At 56.2% G+C, this 22,357-nt stretch overlaps 1 protein-coding gene across 3 annotated transcripts in view; it reads left to right on the top strand.

Annotated features, from left to right (window-relative positions):
- The window catches only part of ITPK1 (inositol-tetrakisphosphate 1-kinase), a 161,047-nt gene that overhangs the window by 112,779 nt on the left and 25,911 nt on the right, over positions 1-22,357 (top strand). For all 3 annotated transcript variants that reach the window (XM_067727199.1, XM_067727212.1, XM_067727209.1), the window contains one exon: positions 2,327-2,444. In XM_067727199.1, coding sequence (XP_067583300.1) covers positions 2,327-2,444 — 118 coding nt within the window. The remainder of the gene's footprint in view (positions 1-2,326; positions 2,445-22,357) is intronic.

Consider the following 22,357-nt stretch of genomic DNA (forward strand, 5'->3'; position numbering starts at 1 on the left):
GGACATTAACATGATTTCAGTCGTATATGTCGATCTTGGTGTCTCACGAACGACATGCTCTTGTGGCAGTGTAGATCTGGTTCAAAGGAACAAGCTCCGGTAAAGGAACAGTGCCGATGGGGAGAGTTGCCTCTGGGGAGCCCACAGCAGAGAGGTTCGGTACCCTGAAGTGAGGCTGTAGGAGAGAGAACCTATCCAAGTTATATCCTTGGATAGACCTTCCTTACAGACATCTCTCACCTCGTTCCCACGTCCCCTGGGGGTGCCAGACGTGGGCCCTCCTGCATCGGCTGCCTGCTTGTTCTGTACGAGCAGGGCAGCGGGCCAGGCTCTCAGGAGGAGGAGGAAGTCGCGAAGGCAGCTTCTGTTCTGCATTTGGGTCTGCAGATGCACGTGCTGGGAGAGGACCTTCTGCGGCGAGAGCGTGTAGGCCCTGTGGCGTTTACAGGTGTGAGGACGGGAAGAAGGCCTCCCCAGATGCGTGCACTGGCCACCCCTCAGGGACGGAGACTTCTTTTAAACATCCAGAGAAAAAGACACCAATAAGCTCATAACCAGCTACTTTGGTATGAAACATAAGGCAGGAACAGATTTCAGAGAGATAGATATGAATCTCTGGCTTTTGTGTTGAGAGCTCTTAAAAATGATTACTAGGAACCAAAATAGGTTCACCAGGGGAAAAAAAATCCCAAATGAAGCGTTCTTTTTTCTGATAAGGTTTACTAGAAGAGAAGCATTATGGCTTTTGCTCCTGGCCTCTGCTGACCTTGCTGACAGATCTTGTGGAATGGGCGGGGAGGGGTGAATTAAGCTGGTGTATTTATTCCCTGGGGCTCCCGTAACAAAGTTCCACAAACTAAGTGGCCTAAAACAACAGACATTCATTCTCTCACGGTTAAGGAGGCTGGAAGTCTAAAATCAAGGTGTCTGCAGGATTGGTTCCTTCTGGAGACTGAGGGGGAATCTGCTGGTGGCCGGTGGTCCTTGGCCATCCTTGCCTTGTAGCTGAGCTCGGTCACCGTCTTCATCTTCCCACAGCCTTCTCCCTGTGTGTCTCTGTGTCCAGATTTTCCTCGTCTTGGAGATACCGGTCAATGGATGAGGGTCCATCCTAATCCTGTATAACCGCATGTTAACTCGATTCCATCTGTAAGGACATTTCCAAATAAGGTCATGTTCACAGGGACCCGGGGTTAGGACTTGAACAGATCCGGGGTGGGTGTGCACAGTTCAACCCACAGTAACAACAGCTAGTGAATGGCCTTCCCTACACCCAGCCTTGTCTCTGAGCCCCTCTCCTGTTCCAGCATCCCCCATTTGTGTCCATAGAACCATGGAGTTTTAGAGCCAGAGGGATGGTCTCATTTACTTCGTCTTCCTGACAGTCTGCTCTAGCCCCCTGTTGTGACTTGGAGCTCTTGGAGTCACAGAGGTGTCTCATGGCGGCCCAAGATCCCTGAGTTCTTTTCCTGGACACATCTTGCTCTGTCTTCTGTTGAATTACATTGCAAATAATGGTTTCTTGTTCCTCATGTGCCTTAACGTTATTTCCCCAAGAAGATTGTAACTTCCTTAAAGACTAACCTTATCGTAGTTCTGCTTGCATTTCCATGGTCTACCATGAAGCTCCTGGGTATTAATAAGCACTTACTGGGGTGAGCACCTGCGGGCCGGGTGGCTGCCCCATGGCGAGTGTCTCATCACCTTCCCACAGACCTACTGAATCCTGGCGTCCCCCTCTCCCCAGCCCTGCCTCAGAACACTTCTCAGCGCAGGGTGCTGGCCACTCATTGAGCAAAATCCCGCCGTGGAGCAGATCGGGTTTTAGGTGAGGCTTTATCCAGGAGTTGAACAAGCTGACCAGAACCGAGTTGTTCTCCTTTTCTCGGCTCTGTTTTCTCACTTTGGGCTCCATCAGCTCTCTCTCCTTCAGATCCCAGGATGACTGCTCCCAGCTGCCCAGTCTCCCCGCTTCCTCTTGTCCTCAGGGAGGGACAGTGCTCCTGTCCCAGCATTTCCAACAACAGCGCTGAGCCTGCCTCTGATTGAATGGACTCGGGTCACATGTCCTCTCCTGAGCCGGCAGCCCCAGGAGGTGGAACATGCTGATTGGCCTGACCAAAGTCACGTGATCCCAGTGGGGCTGAGTGGGTAGAGGCAGTTTCCTGAGACCAGGTGTTGCCTCAACCAGAGGTCAGGGCTGGTGGGGGGATGGAGAACAGAGAGGTGGATGTGGGGATGGCGCGCGGGATGCAGTCTTGCTTGTCACCCTCGTTTCAGCATCAGTCTTCCCTCTCTAACCGGAAGGAGTGTTCTTTCCTCTCAGGAATACATTGATGCCCACCCTGAGACCATTGTCCTGGACCCCCTTCCCGCCATCAGAACCCTGCTTGACCGGTCCAAGTCCTATGAGCTCATCCGGAAGATCGAGGCCTACATGAAAGGTACGGACGTGAGTGGCTCAGCCTCCGTGGCAGTCGGCCCAGCTCGTGGACACAAGGTGGTCGTTGCGTGGGGTGGGAGGAGGGACGGGGGTCCGGCCTTTTTAAGCACTTTGACACAGGAAGCAGCTGTACGTTCTGGGGAGGGCCTTTCCTTCTCCCTCTGTGGCCAGCAGAGTTAGGAAGTAAAAGTCCTAGGGTGCTCTCTTTGGGAGACTGGCTCCAACCACTTCAAGTTTTGTTGTCTTAAACCCACGAGTGCTGATGAAGTATCCAGATGAGACAGTGGTTAGAGAGCAGAAGTGCGTGTAGAATAGCTCAGCGGCAGGCGGGCGAGTGGAGTTACGTAACCGGGCGCAAGAGACAAACAGAGAAATTGAAGGGCCTTTGATCAAACACATGGAGATATGTAATGTGGCGGCTGGACCTTGCGGGGTACGCTCTGTTCTCGCAGGCGGGAGCCCCCCTCTCAGCTGCGGGAGCGTCTCCTGCCAGCTGCGGGCCCCTGCCCCTGAGGACTCATCCTCCCCATGTCCCAGGGCAGGGCAGCTCCAGAGAAGTCAGGCTGCCTTTCCAAGGTGTTTGTTTATGTGAGAAGGGCTTTTTGGAAAGATTCACGTTCACAGTAACCTCCTAGCTCTGCCCCCTGGTCCAGGCGTTCCCTGCTGAGAGTTCTTGTTTCACTTTAAGAGAAAGTGCTTTGCCTGGGCCTTGGGGCTGCGTGAGAATCCATCCTAGAGGCAGGAGAGGCAGCCCTTGTTCCTGCCATCCAGGCCACATGTGTGTGACCTACAGGGGCTGCCTTGAACCCTGACCTGGATGGTGACTTGGGCCCAGGTGTTGTTCACGTGATGGTTGGACCAGTGGGTGCTTTGCCTCACAGGACCAGCATGGGGATAATGAGCGCAGGATTTACTGGGTACGTGCTGTGTGCCCAGCACTGGGCTCAGCCTTCTTCTTACAGTCTCTCTTCGGGTGCTTATTTATAAAGGTGGGCCAGATCATCCGTCCTCCCTGTTTTGCACGGGAGGCTCTGAGAGGTTAACAGGTACGCCAGCATCACCCAAGCCTGTAAGCTGCAGAGCTAGAATCTAGCCACGTCTCTCTGACTCAGGCTCCCCAGCTCCTAACCCCTAAGCTTGACTTTCATGTCCATAGTCAGAGGGCCCCGGATCTAGCAAGCACCTGGCATGGATGCAGTCATGGACCCTGGTCAGGAGAATTGGTGAGTGCTTGGTTCTCTAAGGAACCTGCCCTGTGCAAGAGCTGGCTGGTGGACCTGGCTGTCCTGGAAGAGGTCTTGAGGCATTTTGCCCTGGGCGCCTGGCCGTCACCAGGAGACAACATGGACATGACATTCTTGGGGGGCCCCAAAGCAGGCAGCGTTTTTCAGCATGCCAGCATCCTCCCATCCTTGGGTCTGGAGTGGTCAGTGACCGTGTCAACTTCCGTTCCCTTTGCGTTCCTTCCCTGGGTTGAACCAGAGCCCCCAGATGAGAAGGAAGATCTATAGTGATGTTCTGGCGGAACGTTGGTTCTGGAAAGGAAATCCACCTTCTCCCAGGAAGTGTGTGTGTTAGATGCCAACTATCTGTGAAGGGACAGGAGATGACAGTATGGGGCCACCCAGGAGTGGGAGCCACTGTTCCTGCTCAGCACTTTGCACTGGAAAGCGCTGAGGCATCTGGATTGGATCTTGGAATCTGTCTCCATTTTCATGGGTAGAGAATCAGGGCTGGGATCAAGGGTGAGCTCAGGCCTAGAGTGTGAGCATGCGTGTTCAGCGGGCTGGACTGCAGGGTGCACAGGCAGCAGGGTTGTCGCTGGGGGGTGAGTACTGAGGGGGCGAAAGCCTCCCAGACAGGGCGGGGGTGTGAATGAAGCAGGGAGGGAGCTGAAGTGGGGTGCTTGTGTGGACTTGCAGACCATCGGTCAGAGGGGGGACTTCGAACACCTTGGGCAGTTGGGAACTCCATTCGAGAGCAGCCTTTGAAGGTATGGGAGCTGGTGAGTGAGGAGATGAGAGTACATTTCAGACAGGCAGTGCAGACGCGGCCTAGAGGTAGATTTTGATGGTCGTTACCGTTGTGAGGGTGACCTCCCACCCAGCCACAGGTGTGAGGGGCTGGTGACTGGCCCCCAGCGGGGACACAGACAGACCCCACTCAGCTCCAACCCAGCTGAGGTCAGCTCAGGGGCTGCCTGCTAGGGGGCCCAGTGAGAACTTGTTGACCAAACTCTCAAGCCCGGCTTGGTCCTGGGCCAGCAGGAATTGTGTGGGTGGGCCCTGACCGCTGCACCCTGGGCTTTCCTTATCGTGCACGCCGAGCCGGGCTGGTATTCTTCCAGGAGCGCAGGCAGAGGCTGGGACTTCCTGGAGCCTTTTCCTGCCCACCCGGGGCGGTACATGCGGAAGCACTGCTGGCTCCCACCTCCCATCCTCCCAGAGGCCAGGCTGCTCCTGGCGCAGATACAGAGAACCTGCTCTGGGAAGCGCATCCCTGGCGCTCCCCTGCCGCACTCCTGCGATTCCTGGAGGCTCGCAGCCCTGTTAGTCCTGCTGTAAAGGGCCGTAATTACCCTTTCAGCTCCTCAGGTACAGCAGTCCAGGTGACACCGCTTTTGTGTTGGGAGAAGGGGCTTGGCAGAAACTCCTGGAGCTGTCGCCACCCCTGTGCCAGCGTGGCTCTCCCTGTCCTCAGAGAGCCTTGGTGGCTGCACAGAAGACAGGGCAGTGGGTGGGGCTGCTGCAGGGAGGTGACAGGGCTCCCTGCTTTGCACTGGGGGTGGGCTGGTGGGCTCTGACACATGGGGAGGGTCTCCCGGGGCTAACAGGCAGAGCCCTTGGACCGAGGGTCCACGCTCGGGCCATCCATCGCTGCACAGAACATCAGCTGTGGGGGACAGGTGAGGCCTGCTGCCCGGAGCTTCCAGCCTCACCTGTCTGAGGACCTGGGCGGCTCTGTGTGGTTGACACCATCTCAGTTCCACGCTCCCAGAGCTTATCTTTTCCTAATTCAGAGCCTGGAGGGGAGGCAGGGTCCTTACGGCTGCAGACGTGTCAGCCTGAAACCCGCTGACAAAGTTGCTGCCATAGCAGAGACCTGGAGGGTGGATTAAATGAGATGGACTTCGTTTCTCTCGCACGTAAAAGCCCAGAGGAAGGCTGGCCGGTGCTGGCGAGTGACGGCGGGGACCTAGGCTTCCCCCAGCTCGTTGTTCTTCTGGCGTGGCCCTCCTGGTCCAAGGTGGTGCTGAAACTCTCACCACCACATCTACAGTCTAGACGTTAGGATGGAGAGGGGACTAAGAAGAAGGGAGCAAAGGGAAACAGCCCTGGGTATCTTCTAAGGAAAAATTCTGGAAGCTACAGTAATGTTCTTTCATACCTCAGTGGTCAGAACCGAGTTACGAACTGAGCTGCAAGGGAATCGGGGAAAGTGGTCTTTATTCTGGCAGCCACGTGGCCAGCTAACATTTGGGAGCCCCGTCACCATGGCAGAACAGGGAGGATGAGTTTGGGGCACAGCTAGCTGTCCGCCTTCCCCTCCGGGGAGTGGGTTCCTGCCTGCGGCATCCATGGGTGAATGGCTCTTGGAATGACCTTTCCCCTTCCAGCTGGCCAGGGTGGGTGGCCTCAGCAGCACGTTCCTTCCACATAACAGCTCATACGACATGAGGTCAGTAGGCTGACGGAGTGATCCACCCAGAGTGCCTGGGCCCCAGGTTTCCCTAACAGGTGATTGCTTCTGGGCGGGGCTGCACCCACACCCTTTAGCCAGAGGCAGAGATGGCACTAAACCTGGATCCAGTTCAAACCAAGTACAGGAGCCTCCCGGAAGTTGAACACTGCCTGCTGCCGGCTTGCGGGGAGCGGGAGGCTGCGTCACCAGCCGAGATTGCTGGACACGCATCTGCAGGCCTCTTCTCTCGTGGGCACCTGCTTTCCGCATAGGGCCGGGGTTTTGAGGTGGAAGCCCCGAGACCAAGGCCTGGCTCTGCCGCCCTGGGACAAGTGATCCTGGGCAAGGCTCTAGCCGACTCCTGAAATGGCCGGAGCGATGGGCGAGAAAGCCGGGCTGTGATTGGAGATTGTGGGTTTGTGTCCTTGGCCCTGGGGGCAGCAGGTGGTGGAGGGTCTCAGGCCACAGGGCAAAGGGCTCAGAGGCCCTTCCAAGACGGCTGCTGATGAGGTGTGGCTGCCCCGGCAGCTCCCACACATGCGCTCTGGGGGTGACAGATGGCCGTCCGGACGCCGGGCCTCCCTGGGGACGGGGGGGGGCACACCGCAGATCGAGCGTCTCTGCCTGTGGTTTTCTGGGAGTTTAATCAGGGCTCATCTTGCCGCTTGGAGGCTGGATTGAAATGAGTAATCTAGACACCAAGCAAAGAGAAAATGACATTCCGCAGAGCCTGGGAGACACGATCCCCGCACAGCAGCCGCCGCGGGGTGGGGGTGTGTGGTCGAGTCGGGGGGTCTCACTCAGAGGTGGGGGCCGGCTGTCCGCCCTTGGTGAGCTGCGGAGGGCCGTGGGTGGGAGAGGAGAGAGCGGGAGGGGCCTTGGAGTCAAGGCCTGGGCCCCAGGTCCGCCCGTGTCCCCAGTGTTGTGGTGCCTGCAGGTCACCATTCCTCTAGGGCCGCTTTGTCAGCGCTCAGGGGGCACCCCGACTGCATGCCAAGCACTGTGTTCGCTGGTTTAATCCTCACCATGACCCTGTGAGACGGGCGGTACTGTCACCACCCCGTAGCGGTGCGGATGCTGTATCCATTGAATCTAGTTGGTTAAGGCTGCAGAGCTACTAGGGGCAGAGCTGGGGTTTGAACCCACGCCATCTGGGTGGGTTCTTAGCCAGTGGTTCCCGAATCCGGCTCCCGGCCTGACAAGGAGGGGTCGAGGCCACAATGGATGCAGTGTGGGCTCCGGCCCTGCTGCTCTTGCTCCGCCAGCTGGCACTGCCCCCGGGTGCCCTCTGCTGTCCAGGCGATGGCATTGTCCAGACAAGATCCCTGCTTCAGTCATGGAGTCTCTGCCCCGTGTGGTTATTGAGGAAACAAAAGTCCTGTCCCTTTTGAGAACAGCGGTACATTGTAATGGAAGAGAGCAGGCTTCGGCCCTGACAAGCCTGGGCTGAAATCCCAGCCCCACTGGTGCGGCCTGGGCAGTCACTGGCCCTCTCGGAGTCGTTTGCTCATCTATGATGCGCGGTTATCATCACCTCGGGGGAGGTGTGGGGAAGGTCTGGCCCTGTCCACTGCAGCAGGTGTGGCCCAGAGTTGGGCGCCCGGTGCTCTCAGCTCCTCCCCTTCGTCCCACAGGATGCCCTGGGTTTGGGTGGGAGGCACGTGGCCGAAGCTGGTAGTTAGTAGCAGGGCCTGGAGTCTCGGAGGACAAAGAGGAGAGGGGTGTAGCCCCCCGAGCACTGTTACTCCCGAGTCAGGATTAGCTTCCAGCTCCGATTTTGTGCAGGAGGCTGGCGTTTTGGAGTAACCCACCAGGACGATGCTTCACACACCTGTCGGGTGGGCCTGTGAGGAGCTGGCCCCTGTGGCACCTACCTGCCCGGGGCTCCCCGGGTGTCAGCCTGCCCACGTCACGGGGCCGAGGGGTCAGGTGTGAGGGAGGACCGGCACCAGGCCAGGCCTGGACACACTGCCGGAGCGGGTGGCCACGGAAGAGGCTCGGGCCCCGTGGGCTGACAGGGAGGCGGGGGCCTTTGCCTGGGTGCTCCGTGCCTGATTCCACTCCCGGACTTCGGGGCGTTTGGGAGAAACATTGTCCTCGTTCCCACATCAGCCACTTCCAGCCATGCAGGCAGAGACCCCGCGTCCAGATGGAGGTGCGGGGTCTGCAGAGCAGGGTGGTAGTGGAGCACCGCCTGTCGGCCAGGCCGAGGTGGGCCCCGTGTCAACGTTAGGAGGCAGCTGGTCCTGAACCTGGCCCTGCCCCGGGCCCTGGCGAGTCTCCCATCTGTCACCTGCACGGAGGAGGTAAACGCCCTCGCCCAGGGTGTCGTGAGGAGAGCACGTAGGGCCGGCCTGGCCCTGGGTGGGCGGCTTCTCCTCCCCTTGTTGCTAACCCTCCCGAGGGGGCTGTAATGATCCCCTTTTTCAGTTGAGAAAAGAGAGGCTCTGGACGAGATGCCAGACTTCCTGCTCATCTGCTGGCACACGGAGTTGCTCGGGCCTGGCCGGCGCCTTACACAGACCCTGCTGGGAACCCCTGTTTCCTCCTGACCCACAGACCCGCCCTCTCAGGAGGCACTCCCGAGTGACCCCCCGCACCAACCCAGGCCCTGATGGCTCCTCCAGGCCTGTCCCTGCAGCCCCTGCCTGTGCAAGGCTGGCCTGGGCCAGTAGGTGAGCCAGACGCTGTCTTTGTGACCTCTGGCTCCCTTTCCCCTGGTTGAGTTGACTGACCCCTGCAGACTCGAGATCCCCAGAGCCTTCTTCCCCCTTCACACGCAGTCTCCCAGTGCCCAGGTGAGAAATCTCAGCATCTCTTCCCCGGGACATGATAGGGCAGACGGATGCTCAAACACACCTGTTGGTCAAGGTTGATCAGAAAGTACTAGACACCAGTCACTTACACTTCAGTGTGAATGTAAGTCCCACCTAGTGTCTTTCCAGCCGAAAGATTTTTTTTTTCTTTTTTTTTTTTTTGCGGTACGCGGGCCTCTCACTGTTGTGGCCTCTCCCGTTGCAGAGCACAGGCTCCGGACGCGCAGGCTCAGCGGCCATGGCTCACGGGGACAGCCGCTCCGCGGCATGTGGGATCTTCCCGGACCGGGGCACGAACCCGTGTCCCCTGCATCGGCAGACGGACTCTCAACCACTGCACCACCAGGAAAGCCCCCGAAAGAGATCTTGAGCTCTTGATGCCCCCAAACTGTTCTCCGTATCTTAAAGATGAGGAGAGAGGCCCAGGGAGGTGGGAGGACTGGCCATTGGCCACTCTGTGCCTCCAGCTCAGTCCAGGGGACACACGCCTCTGCAGTAGTCTTTTCTACAGAAGCAGTGCTGTAGTGAATCTGGACTGGCCTGGCTGTGTGCATTTAGGCCAATTATTTAACTGCACCGCGGAGCCTCAGCTTTCCTATCTGTATAATGGGAATAATGATAGCAGCCCCTTCCTCACAGGGTTGTTGTAAGGATTAAACGTGGTTATGCATTTAAGGCATAAATACTCAATAGATGGTAATTCTCCTGGGTGACACTGGGTTGTGGTATTTCAGACCACACGTGGTGTGTTGTGACCCTATGAGTCCTGGGTTCCTGAGATTCTTTTTAGCACCAAATCCATGCTGGCATCCTTGATCGTGACCTCTGTGACCCTGTGACCAGGCCCCTTGGACAGCACTCCCCTCTCCATCCATCCTTCCTGAGCACCCACACCCATGTTTGAAATGCATCATGTGTGTTTATTTTTAATTATATCAGTTTTATGGATTTATTGTAAAGTTCACATTAGCATTCCTCATATCTGTGATGGATTGGTTCCAGGACCCCCCATGGATACCGAACTCAGGATGCTGGAGTCCCTTACATAAGACGGCGTAGCGTTTGCACAGAATCTACGCACATCCTCCTGTATACTTTATTTTTTTATAGCATTTTATAAATTTATGTATGTATGTATGTATTTATTTTTGGCTGCATTGGGTCTTTGTTGCTGCACATGGGCTTTCTCTAGTTGCAGCGAGCGGGGGCTACTCTTCATTGCAGTGTGTGTGCTTCTCATTGTGGTGGCTTGTTGCGGAGCATGGGCTCTAGGTGCGCGGGCTTCAGTAGTTGCGGCACGCAGCCTCAGTAGTTGTGGCTTGCGGACTCTAGAGCACAGGCTCAGTAGTTGTGGCACACGGGCTTAGTTGCTCCGCGGCATGTGGGATCTTCCCAGACCAGGGCTAGAACCCGTGTCCCCTGCATTGGCAGGCGGATTCTTAACCACTGTGCCACGAGGGAAGTCCCAGCCTATATACTTTAAATCATCTCTAGATTACTTCTAATACCCAATGCAATGCAAATTATATGTAAATAGATGTAAATACAATAAAATGCTGTGTAAATATTTGCTGGCACATGACAAATTCAAGTTTTGCTTTTTGGAACTTAATGGAATTTTTTTTCCTGAATATTTTCTATTCGTGGTTGGTTGAACTCCGTGGATACAAAGGGCTGACTGTATACAATTTTTTTAGTATAATTGTTATTTTTAAGTAATTTTAAACTTACCCAAAAAAGGTGCAAACAATGCTACACAAAGTGCCCGTCTGTATACCTTTGCACAGCTGCGTCCAGTGTCAACATCTTGTGTGACAGTTTATAGTTCTCTAAGCCAGGAAATTCACATCAATAGCAATACGGTTATTAAACAATTTCGCAGCTGTCCCACTGCTACCCTGTTCCTGGCTCAGGATCCAGTCTGGTTGTCCATCTGTGGACTCCGTCCACCTAGAGCCGGGCCGCAGGTTGTTTGTCTTTCATGACCTTGACACTTTGGAGGAGGCTTGACTGTTTATTTTGCTGCGTGTCCCTCAATTTGGGGGTATCTGATGTTTTCCCGAGTAGGTGGGGATTCTGCATTCGGGGCAGGAGCGCCACACCAGCAATACTGTTCCCCCCTCCGGTCAGGAGGACATGACATCAACGTGTCTTCCCACTGGCTAATAGATTATTTGGTCAGAGTTGTGTCTGACATGGTTCTCCTCTGCAAATTTCTGTTTTTCTCTTTGTGTTGGCAGTTATCTCATAAGGAGACACTTTGCAGTCATCCTGTTTCTTGTCAGACTTTTACCCACTTTTTTTTTTTTTTTTAAAGCATCCATTGATGGTTCTTGATGACAGTTGCTGCTATTACGGTTTTTGCCAAATGGTCTTTGTATAGAGTTTTTTTTTTTTTTTTAATAAGTTTATTTATTTATTTATTTTTGGCTGTGTTGGGTCTTTGTTGCTGCACGCAGGCTTTCTCTAGTTGTGGCGAGCGGGGGCTACTCTTCGTTGCAGTGCGCGTGCTTCTTATTGCAGTGACTTCTCTTATTGTAGAGCACAGGCTCTAGGCGTGCAGGCTTCAGTAGTTGTGGCACGTGGACTCAGTAGTTGTGGCTCGCAGGCTCTAGAGTGCAGGCTCAGTAGTTGTGGCAAACGGGCTTCGTTGATCTGCGGCATGTGGGATCTTCCCGGACTAGGGCTTGAACCCGTGTCCCCTGCATTGGCAGGCGGATTCTTAACCACTGCACCACCAGGGAAGTCCCTATACAGAGTTTTAAAGAGTGAGTGTGCCTCCCTTCGCTCCAGTTGCACTGGAAAGTGACAGGGACTCCTCGGCCTTCTCAGACATCCATGGTGGGGAGGGGCATCCATGGGGCCCCAGCATGATCGCATTTGTAAACAAAGGCAAAGGCAAAGATGAGAATTAAGAAGGAAAAGGAAAAGTTGGGGGTTGTGTCAGATATGGTGGAGAAATCGGGAGTAGACACGTTTCTTTGCTGCAGGACTTTTCAGAGCCTTTATGTGCTAATATGAATCTTCAGTCTCTCAGAGGCAGGCAAACTGAATTTTACCACCGGTGGAAGTTGCGCTGATAGCTTATATTTACAAATAGAGAAAAAAATGCTAATTAAATTCTGACACACCATAAATGATGAGCCACATCTCAACTTCAGAGATGGAAAATGAAGAAAACAAAAGAAAACCAAACCCACGCCCTAGAATCGATGAAATACAGCAATGTTTACCCTTTTCCACTTAATCAGTTATGGGCCCTCATCTCGTTTTTGTTGCGCTTATGGTAAGAGGCCTGGTCCACCCAGCACACCTCAGGAATTGCTGGACTGGATGCCTCCTGAGGGCCGCTCACCCCCAGCCCTGCTCAGATGTGGTCCTGAAGTCCCTCTGTCAGCAGGCAGGGCCCTGATTGCCAGTGGCTCAAATCTGTTTGGCCCGCACCTCTCTTCCCAGAGGCAGCCGCTCTTAAGTATGGAATCCATCCTTCCAGGCTCTTCTCATACATGTACAAATACATGTGTGCTTAAAAAAAGAAAGAAAGAAAAGAAACAGTGTCCTACTACTTGTGTTCTCCTATAACTTGCTTTTTCTCCACTGAACATATGTCTTGGCTTCTTTCCAGGATGAGGACAACTGGGTCTGATCTGCCCTTTTTGATGACAGCATAAGATTTCAGCATGTGAATGAAAAAACCCATAATTTACTCAATTATACTGGGCTCATAAAGTCATTCCAGTTTGATTTGGATTTTTTCTTTTAACTGAGCTGCAGTAAACACAGGTCTTTGCATAGGTCTGTAAAATTAATCCCTAGAAGTGGAATTTCCCGAAGACCGCTATAAACGCTTCTCACTTTGCAGATATTGCTGGATTGTTCTTCAAAAGGTGTGAACAGGGCTTCCCTGGTGGCGCAGTGGTTGAGAGTCCGCCTGCCGATGCAGGGGACACGGGTTCGTGCCCCGGTCCGGGAAGATCCCACATGCCGCGGAGCGGCTGGGCCCGTGCGCCATGGCCGCTGAGCCTGCGCGTCCGGAGCCTGTGCTCCGCAACGGGAGAGGCCACAGCAGTGAGAGGCCTGCGTACCACAAAAAACAAAAAAAAAGTTTGAACAAATTTGACTCCTTATAGTGTGTGGCTGCTGGAGAAATGATAACTGTCCTACCTTCATTTGCATTTCTTCCATGATTGACAAGATCATGCATTTCTTCTTGTGTCTGTTGCCCCTTTGCATTTCTTCTGTGTATGAATTTTTTCATGTTAGTTGCCCATTTTTCTCTTGGGTTGTTGGTCTTTTTCTTATTGATTGGTTAGAGCCCCTTTGGGGGTTAAGGAGATTGTCTTATTGTTTAAATATATGGACTGTTTCGTTGCTGGAAGCTTCATCTTTGCACTGGACCAAGCTAACATTTTCTATTCTGCTTTTAGAATATGTATGGCCAGAGAGAGCACTTCAAATATTATTTTTTAAGCGTCTTGAAAACAGCAAAGGCTGCTGCATTTTGGGAGTTGGAGCCGAGTGGGGCAGTGAGCCTTTGGGTCCGGAAGGGGCCATAAATCAGTGCAAACAGCTGCCACAGAGTTAATCCGCGTTTCCAGCAACCGTTTCCACAAGCTGGAATGGGACTCAGGAATGTCCCTGTCTCCACCGGGGCCAGTGTCTAACTTCCACACTCCTGGCCTCGAGCACACTGGGTGCAGATAGCACTCTGTCCCCTCGAGAAGAAACAGGTCCTTAGCTGAGTCAGACGGGATGGAAACTGGTCCAGCTGACCAGGGCCATGTCAGACTGGGGACTGTCAGACCTGTGGCCTGTGTTCCCCTCTGTCCCTGCCCAGAAGCCGCCCCCTCCCCCAATTTCGGGCTGGTTCCCCACCTTCCAGTGTTTTCGCCAACAACACACCTGCAGCTGGGGAGCTGAGGATCAGGCTGGTAGCAGGGAGGTAGCAGCTGCAGCAGGGCCTTAGGGGGGCCCCTCAGAAGCCTCCAGGGAGCAGGGTAGGGGCTGCAGCCACTGCTGAAATGCACCCATCCCCCTACCCAGTGTCTCCAAATAACACAGTCAAGGTCCCCCTTTGAAAACTCATAATAACGAAGCCTATTAGTTTCCTATTGCTGCATAACAGGTAACTACAAACTGAGTGGCTTTCAACATCCCCCCTTCGTTATCTCACAGTTCAGTAGGTCAGAAGTCTACCTGGTGTGGCTGGTTTCTGGTCTCAGGGTGTCTCAGATGGGAATCAAGGTGTCGGCTGGGCTGCGTTCTCATCCGAAGGCCGCTCCCAGGCTCATGCTTGTTGGCAGGAATCACTTCCTTGTGGCTGTAGGACTGAGGTCCCAGTTTCCCTGCTGGCTGTCAGCAAGGGGCCACCCTCTGCTCTTATAGCCCCCATATTCCTTCTCATGGGCCCCTCCATCTTCAAGCCAGCAAAGGCTGTCCGGCCCTCCCTGTGCCTCAGGCAGCACCAGGCTGGGCCTCTGCACGGCCCACCTGCCGAGCCCTCCCTCACCACGTGAGCGGCAGGGACACAGCATGAGCCTATCGGCACTCAGGAAGTGCCGCTTCTCTCTGCCTCCCCTCAGGGGGTCCTGGGGCCGAGCACCGTCCAGGCTGGCTCCTGGGCCCTGAGGCCTCCAGGTTCACTGCCTGGTCTGTGTGGCCGTGGGCCTGGGTGGATGGAACCCTGGCCTCTCCTCACATCCACTGTCCTCATGTGACCTTCTGAGGTGTCAGGCCCTTCTTCCCCTCAGACGCCGTGGGTGAACTGGATGGTGAGTAGTGAGTGCCCAGTCGTGCCTGGGGAAGGCTCGCCCCGGGCTGCCTCAGCGCCCAGCTCCCGTACACCCTTCACTTTCGGCCGCGCTCAGCCTCCGACTCCGTCTGAGCCCCTTGGTGCCTGAGCCCCGGGCAGGGCCTTCTCTCCTCCCTTTTCCCAGAGAGGGGAGGGTACCTCAAGGGCCACCTGTGTCCTGAGCCTGATACTCATGAGACAGTCCAACTCCTGGGGAGCCCTCACCCCATCGTGGGTTCAGAATGGATGCCCAGGTTGTTGACTGGGCCTCAGCGTGCAAGGAGCAGACCCAATGCCAACTGACGGCAGCCAAGCCGTACGTGGTGCTTCCCCCTGCACGGCCCCTCACGGCCCCTCATCTAGTCCTCACATCCTCACAAAGAGCCTAGGGTGTAGGTGTTACCCCCATCTTGCAGATGTGGAAACAGAGGCACAGAGGGGCGGCCAGCCCAGGGGGAAACAGTGGACCTGGGATCGGAACCCAGGCACCCAGCCCACCACTGCATACACCCATGGCCTATGAGGGGCTACGCGGATGAGGATCTGCCTCTCCCAGGATCAGCCCAAAGCCCTGGCAGATTTCCAGGTAGTTCCCATGAGTCAGGCTCCCCAGTCCCCACATCTCCAGGGCATGCGGCTTCGAGGGCTGGAACTTGAATGACTTAAACAAAACAAAACATATTATTTCAACTTCATGTCATCTGGGGCTGTGAATGGGTCTGAAGTGACAGGATGATGTCACCGTTGTCCAATCGTTTCCACAAATCCCCCCACGAATCCAGCCTCTGTGCCTCAAGGGGGCCTCGGGCTGTAGGGAGAGATGAGTCACCTTTAATAAAGGCAATGCAGAGTGAACCGGAAGTAGGTGCTAGGGGATGCGTGGGGTCAGAGCAGGGGACAGTTCCCGAGTGTCACTGGGGGGAATCAGCAGAGGTTCTGACTTATCGAGGTGGGGCGGGGCGGCTTGGGGGCATCCCAGGAAGATGCCTCCTGAGGAGAGAGGGGAGGCGAGGGTAGAGCACTGCCTTGGGGAGCCCTTCCGTGGCCAGGCTGGTGGACGGGACATTATACTGTGGACCGGGGGGGGCAGGAGAGTCAAGGTAAGGACGCGAAGCGCTCTCCTCACGCCCAGGCCCGGCTCCACTTCAGAGACCACTTCCATCTCTTCTCGTCCGTGGGCCGTCCGTCCAGGCCTTTCCTGGCCGCCGCCTCCTGATCCGGGCCTGCGGCTGCTTTCCCTCCCCGACTTGTCTGTTCTGCATTGCTGGGTGGCTACCGTCACCACGAGCCAAAAAGCCACTCGGTTGTTTTCAGAGGGGCTGTCAGGCTAAGACTTGGCTCGCCCAGGATGCACAGATGTCTTTCCCCATCTAGGATTCGAGAACACGTGGCTCCTGCCCCTAACAGGATGACGGCAGGGGGCAGGTGACTTTGGACAATCAGGCACCAGACGAGGCATGAACACTGGAGTCTGTGGGTTGGCGGGCCAGGCCAGCACTCAAGCCCCATGGCCACAGTCACTAGGGCTGTGCCAGACCAACAGCGCCGCGTGGTGGCCAGTCGAGGAGTTGCAGGCCACCTCCTTTCTTTCCCTGTGCTGGTCAGTTGTGTTCCTCCATGCCCCCCCCTTTCTCCTTTTGTTTCCGGGCTCACAGCTCACGCTTATTCAGTTCATCTCACACACGTGCACTTGTCAGAGAGTTTCCACTGACGGCTGCCGTCTCTGAGCAGCACTGAGCTAGGGGTCAGGCCAGGTCCTGACCCCAAGGAACGTACTGCCCGGTTGCACAGTCAGAACCCAAATGTGTGGAAATTTACTAGGGGACCAGAGATGAGCAAGCAAACAAGGTAGCGACGCAGGAGAGAGATGGTAGTGGAACAGGTGAGACTGCCAGTAGGAGATGCTGGGGAGGTGTCATTGTTAGGAGACAGCTTGTTCCCAGGGGCTTCGGGGAAGCTGAGTGACACCGGCTGAGCGGGTTGTTGCCGACTGGTGGGAGGAGGGGCGTCCCCGAGGCTTGTGGGGCGGGGGGTGATGAGGATACCACTGTGCGTGGAGCCAGGCTGTGGCTGGGAATGGTCTTGGCTCTGCATCTGGGAGGAGCTGGGAAGTGAGTTAGATTTCCAGGGCTGCTACAGCAAAGCGCCACAGACTGGGCGGCTTAAATCACAGAAGTTAATTTTCTCACATTTCTGGAGACTGGAAGTCCAAGGTCCAGGTGCCGGCAGGGCTGGTTTCCTCCGAGGCTTCTCTCCTTGGCTTGTAGGGGGCTGTCTTCTCCCCGTGTCTTGTCATGGTCTCCCCTCTGTCTCCTGTCTCCTCTTCTTAAGAACATGAGTCAGTTGGATTAGGGCCCCCATGTGACCTCGTTTTAATTTAATCCCCTCTTTAAGGGCCGTATCTCCACATAATAGCCACATTCTGAGGTCCTGAGCGTTGGGCCTTCAGCATATGAATTTGGGGGGACGCAGTGCAGCCCGTGATGGGAAGGCAAACAGAATCATGTCGCAGGAGCCTGGAAAGGCTCTTCGCTCACGTCAGCCTTGGACAGTTATTGAGCTGAGAGCTGCTTCAATATATAGGTCGGAGCTTTAGGAAGATGACCCAGGATCCAGCCGCTGTGTGTAGTTTGGGGTGGATGGTAGGTGAGGTGGGCAGGATGCCAGGAATCCAGTGGTTTGAGGGTGTTGCAGCCACAGTGGGGAGAAGATGGTTCTGGGGTGAGAGTACCAAGAAGGGGGCTCCTTGGTTAACAAACGCCAGCAGCTGGGAGGAAGCCCCAGCCCTGGGCCGCCGCACTTGTTCTGTCCGTCCCGGCGAATCGTCCAGGGCTTGAACCTGGGATGGGTCGTGCTGGGCAGGCTGGGGCCACTACAGCTACCCAGACGCCGGGGTGCAGCCGCCCTTGCTGGAGGGAACTGTTTCGTAATTTTAAAATACATTTTGTAAACGTGGGGCAGTGGGAGACAACCCTGTGAAGTCGGTACTATTTTTGTTGTCCTCTTTCCCGCGAGGAAGCTGAGGCCGAAGGAAAGTTACTTGGCCAGCGTGGCACAGCTGATATGAGCGGGAGCGGGGATTCAAACCCAGGCACGCCAGGCCCTGGTGAGCCCACAGGAGAGGCCTCCTCCGAGGTGTGGGAGAAGAGGGTGCTCAGAGGAGGGGGGTGGCCTGACCCAGGGCTTGGAGCACGAGCAGGAGCTTCCCAGGCCAGGAAGGAGCTGGAAGAAGGGGCTTGCAGGGCCGAGGGACCGGCATGTGCAGAGAGGCTCCAGGGCCTGTGAAATCAGGGGGTTAGTTTTCTCAACTCTCAGAAGATTGAGTGAGAGCCGGGACCCTGCCCACGCCTCCCTGCTCCCGTGCCTGCTGTCAGTGACACGGTGGATCTCCTCACTCTTCCCTCCTGAATAAGGCTCTTTCCTGCCATACAACACAGACCCCGGGGAATGGGGAGTGGCCCAGGGAAGCAGGGCCGAGCCCAGCTCTGAGAGGCAGCATTTGGTGCCCCGAGCTGGGGGGTCCTGGGCCGAGACGTGAGGGAACCTGCCTTTTTTTTTTTTTTTTGCGGTACGCGAGCCTCTCACTGTTGTGGCCTCTCCCGTTGCGGAGCACAGGCTCCGGACACGCAGGCTCAGCGGCCATGGCTCACGGGCCCAGCCGCTCCGCGGCATGTGGGATCTTCCCGGACCGGGGCATGAACCCGCGTCCCCTGCATCGGCAGGCGGACTCAACCACTGCACCACCAGGGAAGCCCGAACCTGCCTTTTGATAAGGGCCACCTCCCTCCAGCCAGGAGAGCTGGGAGCCCAGGCCAGCGCTTCGTTCATTCACTTGTACACTTGTTCGTTGGGGATGCAGCCATGAACGCGGTAGACAGGGCCCCTGCCTGAAAGGTGGAGCCCCAAGTCGAGGCAGCAGCTCTCTGACTGAGGAGGGAGGGTTTGCATGGACTGAAATTTCCGGCCTTCACCGAGGCCCACCGGGATGTCGCCTTCCCCCGAGAAGCCCTCCCTGGTTTCTCCAGGATGCAGTTAGAAGTCTGCACGCGATCCCTAGCGCAACCCCGCTCTCCTGGGGGTCGGTCTGCTGGCTCATACCTGAGTCACACGCTCCCTCGGCTCTGCCTTCAGCACGCAGGGCTTGGGGTGCACCTGTTGGGAGCCGGGTGAGGGGCCCTTCGCCACCACCCGGCTCCCGGAGGCACCTGTGAGCCCAGAGCCTCCCCTGTCGTGTCGTTTGGGGGTGGGGGTGTGAACAGATGGCAACTCCAGGCCCTTGCCCACCACACTCCCTGCGCCCCCATCCCCGCCAAGGGGGAGCTGGCTTCTTTAGCTGGCATTTCGCAGCACTTTTTCCTCATCCTTTCGACTCCAGCAAGTAGACAGGAGTGATTCATTATGACCCCCGGTCTACTGATAGGAGCCCAAGACCTGAAAGGCCACGTGGCTTGCCTGGGCCCAGAGGAGCTGCCGGAACTTGCATGCACGTCTCCGGGCCCCCGTCCAGAGCTTTCGCTCACTGGGTCATGCACGGGCCTCGCCCCCAGCCCCCCACGCCAGCCGGTGTCTCCGGGCCTCGCTCCCTCTGCCGCGGGGCCTGCTCGACCCTGAGTGACCGTGTGTGCGGGGGTGGGACCATTCACTATGTCACCCGTCATCCTCCCTCATGAAAGTACTGCCCAGATTTCTGAAAAAGGGACTGCCTGGGGCTGGGAAGGCATGGTCAAGACCCAGCATTGCTGGTGCCCCAGGAAACTGCCCCCGTCCCTCTGGGAAGCAGCATGACCCTGTGGCAAGAGCGCGGACCCCCTCCTGGGAATGCGGCCTGTGGAAATGACTCATCACAAGCGCAGAGCCTTATCACGCATGAGAGGTGTTCAGTCCATGGCGGAGGAAGATTGGCACAAACATGAATGTCTGACCCGAGGGGAAGTGTCGCCAGTCAGGTGACCAGGAAATGCAAAACCACGGGAAAATACTGGTGGCAGCAGCATTCAGTAAAAACAATTAAAAAGGAAAGTCCAGTCACAGTCACAGCAAAGTAGATAAACAAGATGCTTCTGCAGGGGAAAGTCCTCCAGAGAAGCCAGTGGCCAGGCTGAGAGGGGACAGCTGTGACAGCTGTTGTCTTTTCAGATGGAACAAACCTGGGTGGGCAGGCCTCGAGGGAGCGGAGTGTGAGGACGCAACGGTGGCCCGAGGGCCCAGGTAGCAGGCAGGCGGCCTGGAATGTGGGACATTGGCGCCCAGGCACACTGACCATAGGCTCCGCGTCTGTCCAGATGTGGCCTAGATGCCCGAGGAGCCGGCCTTGTGCGGAGGGCGCTGTCAGAGATCGGTCCCTTCACTCAACAAGTACTTGTTGAGCGCCTACTGTGTACCTCAGTGTTCTAGGCACTGGGCCCACAGCAGTGAATAAACCCACCAGCCCCTGCCCTCATGGAACCATTGTTCTAGAGAGGGAGACAGAGCCCTCGAATGTAGTAACTCCTCTGCCTGGCACGTCCCAGGTGAGTCCTCCCCCGGGCTCCAGGCCCCCGGAGCTGCTTCTCTGGCCTGTCTGCAGCTCCTCTCGCCTCAGCATAGCCCTCACTCGTGGGTGTCATTCTCTGGGGTCCCGCCCTGCAAAGGATTCCCACTCTGCATGTCCTTGGGGACTGTCCCTGCCCCAGGTTTTGTTTCCACTGGGTAACATCTGGGTGAAGAAGTTATACCTGTCTGGGAGAAAAGAACTGAAGCAGAGTCTTGTCACAGCTGTCCCCAGGCCCTGCATCGCCGGGGCCCCCCCAAGGCTTCCTTCACATCTGTGTGCAGAGGGCCCGTTCTCCTGGCACCATGCTGGGCACAGCCAGGGAGCCAAGGAGGGTGAGGCCCGGGGCCCAACATCCCCGGTAGCTGGACATGGACCGGCGGCCACGATTCAGAACCTACCCACTCTCCAGGTGGCCTTGCCCAGTGTAGTAATAGAAATAGCAGCCACTGCTATGTGCCTATTAGGTGCCAAGGCCTCCCAACAACCCTCTAGGGAGGCATCGCTCCCATTTTACAGACGAGAAGAGCAAGGCCCAGCATTGTTCAGTCATTTGCCAAAGGTTACAGCTAGTTTACCCCAGGTTCAGTCAGGCTTCAAAACTGCGCCTTCAAAGTGCTGTCTCCGCCTCTCCCCTGCCCCGAGTTGTCCTCTTGTAGCACCTGTTTGTCATTGTGTTTTGTCCTCTTGCTAGCTCTGTATCACCTGCCACCAGTTGCATGGGAGCGTGGCCACCTGCCAGAGAGGACAGGGCAGTGACGTGACTCGGACACCTGGATTCTCACCCTGGGCCTGCCTATGACTTGTGTATGGTCTTGAACTATTCTCTTCCCCTCTCTGGACGTGATAGGACTTGCCATCTCCGAGGACCTCTGGCTTCACGTTCTCTGATGAGGGTAGCAGAGAGGGAAGAGCGGGTGTTTCAGGCTCCCAGGGGCTAATATTTCAGCTCTTAACAGAACACAACCCACCATCTGACTAAAAAAAAAGCCTCTTTCCACCTCCCATCCAGAAATAAAGACGACAAATAAATAAGCGGCAGTAGCCTTTTTCGGGGAACCAGAAATAGCGCCCAGTGCTGACTGATAGAAAGAGTCTTATTCTATTTGGGGGAGAAGAGCTGTTGGCACTGTTGTGATTTTCCCAGGGCGGAGCTGGAGGGAACTCTGCTGTCGCTGTCCCTCACATGGGGCGGGGCCGGCTCCACCGCTGCAGGGCCCGGCTGCTTCCTCGACACTCCCACTCAGGAGACCTCTGTGTCCACGAACTAGACTGATGTCACCGTCTTCATCTCAAAGGCTGTGTCCATTTGTATGACCAGACGGCAGCGTGTCCTCAAGCAGGGCCTTTGCACTGGCCGTTCCGTCTGCCAGGAGCGCGTTTCGTTTCCCCCAGATGCCCAGGCTGACCGCTCGCCTTCCTGTGTCTTTGCTCAGCGAGGCACATCTCGATCACACCTCCACCTCCACTGGCAGCCCCCTCGCGCTCCCCGTGTCGCCTGCCAGCACCATCTAGCTGTCCATTTTACTCATCCATCGGGCTTATTGTCCGGTCCCTGCACCTGGAATGTCAGCTCCACGAGGCAGCGTTGCTTGTGTTCCTTCATTGCTGGGTCTCTAGCTCCAGGGATACAACACATTTTTTTGTTGGTGACCGGTTGTTGAAACCAAAATAGAAACGGTAGTAGTTTCTAATTTACTGTGATTTCACAGGCGTGGCAGGGTGATTTTGGCTACAAGCAGCCAGAAATTGGGTCAAGCAGTAGAGTCATCGTGGCCTGCTGTACCCGAGTCCAGCGTTGGGACAGGCCCCGGGCGTGTGGCAGCCTGCAGCCCAGTGAGGGACACAGGTTCCTTTCCAGCCTCTGCCCTGTGGGCACAGGACTGCCTTCCCCCAAGGCTGACCCCCACAGACTGAGCTTGGTCTGTGGGCGTTTCAGGCCGCATGATCAGGGAGGTCTTAGTCCCGGGCCCACCCTGGAGAGGGCGTGGGGTTTGCAGCTGGTAGTGCCTGTTGCTCAGGGTGTGGTCAACAAGCTCCAAGTTAGGATAAAGGAGGAAGAGCATGACGCTGTGCCTGGGCCCCTCTTTCTTGTC

Source organism: Pseudorca crassidens, chromosome 1, assembly GCF_039906515.1.
Source record: "Pseudorca crassidens isolate mPseCra1 chromosome 1, mPseCra1.hap1, whole genome shotgun sequence".
Taxonomy (NCBI): Eukaryota; Metazoa; Chordata; class Mammalia; order Artiodactyla; family Delphinidae; genus Pseudorca; species Pseudorca crassidens.